General features: G+C 46.4%; 1 protein-coding gene across 5 annotated transcripts in view; it reads left to right on the top strand.

Annotated features, from left to right (window-relative positions):
• Window positions 1-445: 445 nt before the first annotated feature.
• RAVER2 (ribonucleoprotein, PTB binding 2) overlaps window positions 446-10,728 on the top strand; it is a 60,236-nt gene continuing 49,953 nt past the window's right edge. For 3 of the 5 annotated variants that reach the window (XM_077825222.1, XM_077825221.1, XM_077825219.1), the window contains exon 1: window positions 446-649. In XM_077825222.1, coding sequence (XP_077681348.1) covers window positions 446-649 — 204 coding nt within the window. Of the gene's footprint in view, window positions 650-9,085; window positions 9,216-10,728 lie in introns of those variants that run through there. The other 2 variants (XM_077825220.1, XM_077825223.1) reach the window with 2 other exon arrangements.

Below are 10,728 nucleotides of genomic sequence, written 5' to 3'. Positions count from 1 at the left end.
CGGGGCAGGGAGTTATGGGGGTCGTAGTGCACGGGGGCGGGGGAATAGTGGTGCCTCAGACGGGGGCGGGGGGTGAGGTCGGGTTCAAGGATGCGGGGGGGGGGGGGGGGCAGAGTTCATGGGCGGCTGGGTGTGGGCGGGCTGAGGGATGCGAGGGCGTTGGAGAGCAGGAGGGCTCGGCGTGCACGGTGGTCGCGGAGCAGTGGGGAGCGAGTGGACGGGGGCGAGAGTGGGGGGGCTCGGAGCAGTGGTGCGCCAGGCTCGGGGGCCACGGGGGCGGGGTGCGAGGGGGGAGAAATCGTGTCCCAGGCTCGGGGAGGCGCATCATGGTGCCTGGCTCTGGTCCCGGCTCTGAGTCCCGCGGACTTTCCTAGCCGCTGCAGCGGGCTGCCCCGCCCCGCCGGCTCGCCCGCCGCCTGCCCGGCTCCCTCCCCCTGCGGGCTCGATGGCTCTCTCTGGCTGTAAGATGGCGGCAGCAGCAGAGCCGGGCACGGAGCTGTCCGGGGCTCCGCGGGAGCCGGGGCGCGGCGGGAAGGCGGCGCCCCTCAGCCCGCCCGCGATCGCCAGGCGGCTGGAGAGCGCCCGCCGGGAGCTGAGCAACAGGCGCAAGGTCTTGCTGAGAAACCTGCCCGAGGAGAGCAGCAACCAGGTACCGCGGCGCCCCCGCTCCGGGAGAGGAGCCAGCCGGGCCGGGGGGACCCCAGAGCCGACACAGGGCAGGCAGGAGGCGGCCGCCATTCTCGTGCCCTCCCAAGGGGAGTCCTGGAGAGCGGATCCTCGACATCGTCCGGCCCTTCGGGGTCCCGCTCCTAGCCCGCACACAGCGCCCTCCGGGTCCCGCTCCGAGCCGCCTTCCCTCCTCCCCCGCACACAGCGCCCCCCGGGTCCCGCACCGAGCCGCCTTCCTCCTCCCCCGCACACAGCGCCCCCCGGGTCCCGCACCGAGCCGCCTTCCCTCCTCCCCCGCACACAGCGCCCCCCGGGTCCCGCACCGAGCCGCCTTCCTCCTCCCCTGCACACAGCGCCCCCCGGGTCCCGCACCGAGCCGCCTTCCTCCTCCCCTGCACACAGCGCCCCCCGGGTCCCGCACCGAGCCGCCTTCCCTCCTCCTCCGCACACAGCGCCCCCTGAGTCCCGTTCAGAGCCCCCTTCCTCCCCCCCCCCGCACACAGCACCACCCCTCCGGGTCCCGTTCCGAGTCCCCTTCCTCCTCCCCCCGCACACAGCACCCCCCCTCCGGGTCCCGTTCCTCCTCCCCTTCCTCCTCCCCCCGCACACAGCACCCCCCCTCCGGGTCCCGTTCCGAGTCCCCTTTCTCCTCCCCCCGCACACAGCGCCCCCCTCCGGGTCCCGTTCCTCCTCCCCTTCCTCCTCCCCCCGCACACAGCACCCCCCCTCCGGGTCCCGTTCCGAGTCCCCTTCCTCCTCCCCCCGCACACAGCACCCCCCCTCCGGGTCCCGTTCCGAGTCCCCTTCCTCCTCCCCCCGCACACAGCACCACCCCTCCGGGTCCCGTTCCGAGTCCCCTTCCTCTCCCTCCCCCACACAGCGCCCCCCCGGGTCCTGCTCCGAGCCCCCTTCCCCCCCGGCACACACACACAGCACCCCCCGGGTCCCGCTCCAAGCCCCCTTCCCTCTGCGCACAGGGTCCCCCGGGGGTCCCGCGCCCGAGCCCCCTCTCCCCCCGCCGCACACGGGCCCCCCCGGGGTCCCGCTCCGAGCTTTCTCCCCCCTCCCCACTCAGCGCCCAGCACCCCATGAGTGCCTAATTATATTTTCTCACTTGACTTGTGAGAATTTACGTTCCTTTCTGTTTTCCTCGGTAGGATTTGACATCCAATTGTTAAAGGATGTCTTTTTTTATCTAACTGCCTCTTTTACACTGTTTAACTATGACGGCACTCTTTGGTCCTCTTATTGTTTTTATTTTATTTGGGGTAAGCAAATAGTTTGAGCCTCGATTATAGTGTTTTTTAAAAGTTTCCATGCATCTTCCAGGCAGTTCACTGTTTGTGACTGTTTCTTTTAATTTTAATTTAAGTACCTTCCTCATTTTTGTGTAGTTCCCTTTTTTGTAGTTAAATCTACTGTGCTGGGTTTCTTGGGTATTTTCCCCCCTGAAAGGATGTTAAATTTAATTACATTGTGGTCATCATCATTACCCAGTGCTTCAGCTAGATTCACCTCTTGGAGCAGATCCTGTGTCCTGCTAAATCAAGGACTAAATCAAGAATTGCCTCTCCCTTTGTGGGTTCCAGGACAAGCTACTCCAAGAAGCAGTCATTTTTGGTGTCTAGAAATTTCATCTCTGCATCCCATCTTGAGGCGACAGGTTCCCAGCGAATATGGGGATAGTTGAAATCCCCCATTATTATTGGGGGTTTTGTTTTTGTAGCCTCTCTAATCTCCCTGAGCATTTTACAGTCACTGTCGTCATCCTGGTCAGATGACTGGTAGTATATTCCTACTGCTATATTCTTATTATTCAAGCATGGAATTTCTATCCATACTAATATTATGCTTCAGTCTGATTCATTAAAGATTTTTATTATATTTGACTTTATGCTTTCTTTCACATATAGTGGCACTCCCCAACCGGCATGGTCTATCGTTTCTGTATATTTTGTACCCTGGTATTACCGTGTCCCATTGCTTATCATCATTCCACCAACTTTCTGTGATGCATACTATATCAATATCCTCATTTAATACCAGGCACTCAAATTCGTGCATCTTAGTATTTAAGGTTCTTGCATTTGTAAATAAGCACTTATAACTTTTGTCAATATGACAGGTTTCAGAGTAACAGCCGTGTTAGTCTGTATTCGCAAAAAGAAAAGGAGTACTTGTGGCACCTTAGAGACTAACGAATTTATTTGAGCATGAGCTTTCGTGAGCTACAGCTCACTTCATCTGATGAAGTGAGCTGTAGCTCACGAAAGCTCATGCTCAAATAAATTCGTTAGTCTCTAAGGTGCCACAAGTACTCCTTTTCTTTTTGTCAATATATAGTTGTCTGCCTCCATGTGATGTCGCTGAATGGGACTCTCTTTCGTTTGACTGTTTCTCTTGAGTTCTTATCTGTACTTTATTAACTTCTGTCCTTTCCTGTTTACTAGGATATAAACTAGCACCTTTAATAAATCATCCCCTAAGGGATGTGTCTGTCTGAACTGCATGCACCTCAACACCTGTCAGCTTTCCCCCAGCCCTTAGTTTAAAAACTCCTCTACAACATTTTCAATTTTATATGCCAACAGTCTGGTTTTGGTTCCTGCTCAGAGCCCCCCTCACTAACCCCTCACACACAACACCCATCGAATCCTGCTTAGCCCCCCTCACTATCTCCAGGGGGATCCTGTTCAGAGCCCCCCCACCCAACCTTTGCACACTGTCCCCCACAGGATCCTGCCCAACCGCCACCCCTTACTGTCCCCATTGGATCCCATTTGGAACCCCCTCCATGGGGTCCTGCCTAGGCCCCCTCACCACGGGATCCTGCTCAGAGCCCCCTATCCCAGCCCCTTGCGCATAGCACTCCTGCAGGATCCTTCTGGGGCCCCTAACCCCCCCCCCACACACACACTGTTCCCCATGGGATCGTGCTCAGTAAATGCCCTCACCTGCACCATTGCACATGGTGAACCCCCTTGATATCCCCGCTTCGTGGCTTTTCTCCCTTGCACCCTTACATGCAGGGCCCCACAGGATCCTGCTCAATCCTGGCCCACCCTCTTGTGCACACCACCCCTGGGGATTCTGCTCTGTGACCCCCTCACTCACCCTCTCTCATGCAGCACTCCAAAGGATCTCACTCGTTAATCCCCTCAAGCACAGCGCCCCTTGGGATGTTGCTCACTTCCAGCACACTGTGCCCTTTTGGATTCAGAATAACAGATCTACCTAGGTTTCAGAGTGGTAGCCGTATTAGTCTGTATCAGCAAAAACAACGAGGAGTCCTTGTGGCACCTTAGAGACTAGCAAATTTATTTGGGCATAAGCTTTTGTGGGCTAGAACCCACTTCATCAGATGTATAGAGTGGAAAATACAGGAGCAGGTATAAATACATGAAAGGATGGGAGTTGCCTTACCAAGTGTGAGGTCAGTCTAACGAGACAATTCACTTAACAGCAGGATACCAAGGGAGGAAAAATAACTTTTGAAGTGGTAATGAGAGTGGCCCATTTCAGACAGTTGACAAGAAGGTGTGAGTAACAGTAGGGGGAAAATTAGTATTGGGGAAATTAGGTTTAGGTTTTGTAATGACCCAACCACTTCCAGTCTTTATTCAGGCCTAATCTGATGGTGTCCAATTTGCAATTAATTCCAGTTCTGCAGTTTCACGTTGGAGTCTGTTTTTGAAGTTTTTTTGTTGAAGAATTGCCACCTTTAGGTCTGTTACTGAGTGACCAGAGAGATTGAACTGTTCTCCTACTGGTTTTTGAATGTTATGATTCCTGTCAGATTTGTGTCCATTTATTCTTTTCCGTAGACTCTGTCCGGTTTGGCCAGTGTACATGGCAGAGGGGCATTGCTGGCACATGATGGCATATATCACATTGGTACCTAGGGATAACTAAATTTGTGGTAGGGTTTGGCAAAGGCTCATCAGTGACATGACATTGTTTTACTCTGGGCATCCCTTTTCAGGAACTGTTTTCCATACAAAAGTATAACGTGGCCCTGAATAGTTCACTCTTCTGGAAAGTTTTAGGAATGCTAGCCATTCGCTGAGACCTCTGCCCCAAAACTCCACTTGTTCTCTCCTTGATCATATATGTGGGCAGTAAGGCAGCCCTAGTCCTGTTCACTTGGCGGGTCAGAGCACTATGTGTCAAAGGAAACACTCCTGCGGTTAATATCATGGTTGGTGAACATGTTTAGGAGAGGAGGGAACTGCATGATTAACTACTTCTGTCACATTCAGTTGAGGGCCCAGCTCTCTTCTTCCATCCTTAGGATGATGGTACCACAGTGGAAGAGACCCCTTCCCGTGCAAAAGGCACATGTTTCCTTATGGTTCTTTTTCTGTCTAAGTAGTAAATCCAGATTTAGAACAGCCCTCTACTCTGCATGCTCCTCCTGCAGTATCTTGCGTTTTGAGCAGTGACAGTCTGGTCAGAGAAATGGTAGAACAAGCAATGGAGACTGTACGTCTGGCCTGAGGTAGAGGAACCCACAATGAGAAGTTTCATTTTGTTTTAAAATAATGTCCTGCCCGTTTATTGACCAAACAGAATAGGTTAGCTGAGTCTCCCAAATAAAATTTAAGACAGAGCTTGTTTCATGCTTTGCTAGAGGAAACCCCCTTGTTCTCCTTTAGTCTGCAGCCCTCTTTCCCCCCCTCCCCCCCCCCAGTACATTTTCAACTCTTCTGTCCTCACCCTTCATAGAATCAGGTACCTGTAGTCAACAGAGGTGATAAGCAGTCTTGCAAGAAGCTCTTGTTAACCTATCCTTGCTTGATAAGTCTGCATAGGTAGTTCATTGTGGAAAGGGATTTTTAAACTCCTCCTTGCCTTAGCCTGTATGCTGTCCCTTCATTCTTACCCCGTTGATCTTTGTAGGAACCAGGGAACAGAAAGTAGAAGAAGATATTACTTCACACAGAATGAGAGAATTGCCTCTGAATGCTAAATTTGGTGGCTACTCTGAACTGTTTCTCACTGTCATTCATTTAAAATGCTGTTAATGTAGTTAAAGTTTATTTTTAAAAGATCCTCAAAATAAGGTTTTTTATTTTTGAGTTTGCAATAGCAAGAAATACTATTTGTGTCTTTGAGCATTTCCTTTGCCCATTTCATTGTGGCTTTATTACTGCTTTTGGGAGTCCAAGGATTTGCATGTTATATTGTAAGCAGTGTACCATTATGTGGATGTTTAACAGTACAGTATCATGGATACAATTTGGCTATACGATATATAAGAAGTTTCTGACTATACCAGAGAGCCTTTTTTTTTTATCAAGGTTGCCATATTTGTTTCTGAAGACTGAGAAATTTAGTCCACTCACAAGTTAACAATTAAGCCGTGAAACCCGAAGGAAAACTACAGAAGTCATTGGAAGTTAATCATGCTGTACACTTCTGCTTCCTGAGGCAAAACTTGAAAATTAGCATAGTCAGTATGCCCGCAATTGAATTATATGATACTGTGAACACTGACTGTTGAAAACCAATGTATTTGAAAATACGGGCTTCAAAACAAACATCACTTACAGCATCGGATGAGGGCCTTTGGAGATAATGCAAATGCACCTAACTGAAAATGTATTTTAAAAGCAAAGCATCCATATTTTTTAAACCAATTATCAGTATGAGGTACCACTGACTAGGATCAATACCTGGTGGCTTCTGCTCATTTAGGATATTCAAACAACCCTCAATAATTAAGATTTTTCAGAATGAAAACTTCCTTTAAAAATTATTCTAACCCTTATGGTAGTGAAGAAAACCTTTCAAATGTGAGCAGAGCATAATCTATGAGGAATTGATTTCATGAGTCTGCAGAGGGCCTGAAATGAGTTCTGAGATTAAATTACTCCACTTCATGTAAATAGTGCATTGACTCTCGAACCTAATAATGATAATGCAATAAACATATATTTAAATAATTTAGTTGCAAAATTGTGCACCTAATTTACACAGTTACCACAGTTGCTTGCAGTACATAAATCAGACCCCTGCATGTATGAATAGACAAAAGGCAGAAATAGTAATTGTTCTATGTTCTCTGTATTTTCTCTCACATTGAATGTAGAAATAACATTACTAACTACAAGTACGTTCACTGTATAAGGATCGATATTGTCTGTTTTTGCAGAACCTTCCATTTTTATTAGTAAAGATCTGCTGTAGATCAAAGCTAGTATGTTTCTGACTTATTACACCACAAACAGTTACGCAGTGTAAATAGGGGAGAACTTTACTGGTTTGTTACCAGTTCCTTGCTTCAGTCAGCCACAACATGCATTGTATTGCTAACCTCCATTTCTGTGTGGTTATCTCAAAAAAATGAGTGCTGTATGAACGGGTGTGTCATCCAATAAAATATAGCCTGTGGGTGTACGGAAGGTTGTGGTTAAATTAGCTCAATCTGATATTGTTTGATTAGGCAACCAGTGCCACAAGGAGATAATGATATTGAAGGTTTTATTGACAAATATAACACACTGGGAACTTTTTGTAACATTTTTATGGTGCCTACGTGTGCCTCAGTTTCCCTCTGTATTTTGCATTGCAACGCAGTGGAGGCAAAACACTGTTCCAACAGTGCAGGAGACAAGGTGGGTGTGTCGCCTCACTGTCTGGGTGGAATGACTGGGTTGTTAAAGAACTGGTTGAAACCGACCTAAATCAACAGAGGATCCAGAAAGACAATGAGAACCCTCAACGACTGAACAGTCAACATCGAACAGCAGGAAATCCTGGCAGGCAGAACATGTGCACTGAGCTGGAGGACAAAGGAGAAAAAGTTATCTGGTGGTGGGAATAAGAGCCGCCCTTTGGAGGGATTCAGCAGCTCTCACTTGAGTCTAAGGGCAAAGGGAAGAGATCCAAAAATGCAACCCGTCATTGCATGGCTTGGCCAGGATGGACTGTGGGTTAACCTTTGTCTCTCTTTGCTATCCCAAAGTCTTTCAGATTCTGTATGGCAGGTGGCTAGTAAATTGTTACCTTGTTTTGAAAAGGCTGCCTGGAATAGTTGCACTACTCACTGAGAGCATTGTTATCTGAAGTGGTACCGTGCATGCCTCCCACAGGAGTCTGGTTCAGCTAGATTTGCTGTAGGAGCCACAAAGAGAAACAGGGATTGCTGGTGCCTGAAGGCCGAGTCTTGGAGGCCCTGGACCTGCCCCTGTGTAACTGTGTATACCCTTGGGATTTGGCGCACTAAAGCAGTCACTCCAAAGGGACTGATTGCAGGCTGGGGCATAGACCAGACCCTGTGCATTTATGACACAACCAAGGGACAATAACTTGTAATATGAAAGTCTGTCCATTTTATTATGATTATCTGGTATGAGTAATGGCATAAAGACATATGTCTGCCCCCTCCCTCCGTCCTCAAGGACCTTGTACTTTTCACCTATTCCACCAGCAAGCCTGGCAGTAATGACCAAGGTGTCCAAGCAAGTTGGTGATCCTGGAGAATAATTGGAAAATGTATTGTTTTAACCTTTTAATATGATTGAGCTAGCAGCATTAGTATGTAAAGCGAGAGTTGGAGTTTTGTGGAGGAGGAACTTCTTGTCCTGATATGGTTTTGAAGTGGGCATTGAATGTTCATGATAGCTCATGTAAGTACAACTATATAACAGATTGGCATGTTCTTTTAAAAGTTACTGTGAAATTCACTGATTATCAAATTATTTCCCTTGGTAAACTCTGTGTGGGTGTCTTCTTTACTGTTGTTCTGTTGAAAACATCTGCTGGAGCCATCACTGTCCCTACCACTAAATTGTAGGGAAAGGAAAAGGTAAAAACAGCTGAAAATGCAGCAGAGTATTATGCTTCCAACCACTGTTTCTGAACCTAATTATCCCCTTGTATTAGTTATTTGGTGTCATTGTCTATTGTTGTTGCAGCTAGAACTGGTTAAAAATGTTCATTTTTTTATGAAATATGGCTTTTTTATCAGAACAAAAATTTCTCCTAGAAATGGCCAACTTTGAATATTTTTATACAAATATTTGTACAAAATACAAAATATTTTTACATTCATCAAAACAAGAAGGCCACATTTTTTTTTTAATTTTGGGGTGTTTATTAAAAAAATTTTGAAGAAAAATTTCAATGAAAATTTTTTTGTTGAAATTTTTCACAGAAGCAAAAATCATTTCATCTCTAGTAATGCCATGAATAACCGTAATTTAGGATAGACATTTACTAACATGTAATTGCTGCGTTCCCTTTGGTTGGAAACTCCCCAACCTTATTCCAGACTCCACTAAGTTTCATATTCAGCATTAATAAAGTGAATAAACTTATTCCAGTATATATATAAAGGTAGTGGCTCAGTCAGTATTAATCAATGTAATCCATATGTTAGTAAACCCATCAATGTTGACAAGCTGGTAGTGTTCAGATATTTAAAAGAGATATGACTTTCTGTAATTTGTAGGTTCTTCAGTCCGGTGCTCTTGTGTCTGCATCAAGTTAAAGGGAGGGTCTCTCTTTCCTGTGGTCCTGTGGCAATTAACCACCGTACAGAAGTAAGCAGCAGTGATAAGCAGTATAAAAAGCTCCAGAGTGAACATACTGCTCAATGTTGTAAGGTGCTGAAAGACCTAAACTTCCACTGACCCCAATGAATCAATATATCAGTTTGAATTTCTTAACCTCATTTTGAGAAACTCATTCCATCCAAGCCCCTCAGGTGGAGCTGCAACTGGAAATCAGAGGCATGGTAAATAGCCAGTATTTTTATACCAGTGTTTCCAGTGGTTTATTTGTTGAGTTGCAGTGAGGGCTTTGTCACAGAATACTTACTACAGGCAAACCAATGGAACCCTGTAAACAGGGGAAAGCGGGCATTGATGGTGTATAGCACTTTGCAGAATCAGGTCCTTATTGAGGTGGAATCAGGCTTGACCATACATACATACATTATTGGTTACAAAGATGAATATGTGTAAGGGAGACATTTGCAAGTGGATGTTTTCCCCTGTTAATGAGGCTATATATTGACTGTGTACTATGCTCCTAATCTCCAGTTGCACCTTGAAGTTCTGTCTGAAGTTCTTTGGTGGAATGACTCTCAAATTGAGGTTAAGAAACTTTACGTGCTTCCCAAGGCCATAGAGCAAAATGTATCTTGGTCATGAAGTTTTTGAAACTTTAATCACAGCTGTGTAGACTATTACAGATTGCGATTAAATATAACTTGTTTGTTTGGGTTTGTTTTTTTTTGCTACCTCCTGGCCACAGATGTGGAGATGTCCAGATAGTGTGGTGATGAGTATCGTATATGAACCTCAATAGATGTTAGAAAGTTTCCCTGTCCATGCATCATCTAGTAACATCTGTTTTTCTAAGAAAATATAGAGCCTTTGCCTCTACAGGAAGAAGATTCTGAAGAAGCCGTCCAGTGCAGTCTGCAGCACCTGATGAAAAAGACTAATGAGACAATGCCGGCCTACTTGGGGCATAAAGTAAAAGTGTGGAAAGAGAACAGGAAAAAATCAAAAATGTGTACTAAAGAGTCTGCCTGCTCAGGGGCATGTTGCTTAACCTGCATACCTTTTCTTGCACAACTAATTCTTATTTCTACAAGCAATTCCACTTGCTATTGATGTGAATAAGGGATTTTTAGATTGGGCCCTTGATGAACGCTTAACCACTACCTTCATTGTCATCCTTGAAAGTCTCCACTTCCACCACTCCTCAGTTCACAGCTTCAGCTGCCGTGCTCTCCAATCCTTTGCCCACTTAAATCCAGTATGTCCCAGTTAAATACATTTTTTGTTCTGCTCTTGTTACCAAGTTCCCAGTATGCACCTTCATTTGATTCCTTCAGCACATTATTTTATCTCATTGTTCTTGATATGACAGACCCTGGTACACACTGTTCTAAATTTTCCATTTCAGCACAGTGTTCCTGTTTACTAATAGACAAATGCATGTTGTAAAAAATTTGGTTCATTAAACTCACATGTACTACGGCTGTCACCTGTCTGAAACTCTGGTCCAAAGAGTGTACGTGCTTTAACTTTTGGTTAGTTTTCT

Source organism: Eretmochelys imbricata, chromosome 8 (genome assembly GCF_965152235.1).
Source record: "Eretmochelys imbricata isolate rEreImb1 chromosome 8, rEreImb1.hap1, whole genome shotgun sequence".
NCBI lineage: Eukaryota > Metazoa > Chordata > Testudines > Cheloniidae > Eretmochelys > Eretmochelys imbricata.
Note: the sequence above shows the minus strand (reverse complement) of the source record. Positions and strands in the feature narration are given on the sequence as shown.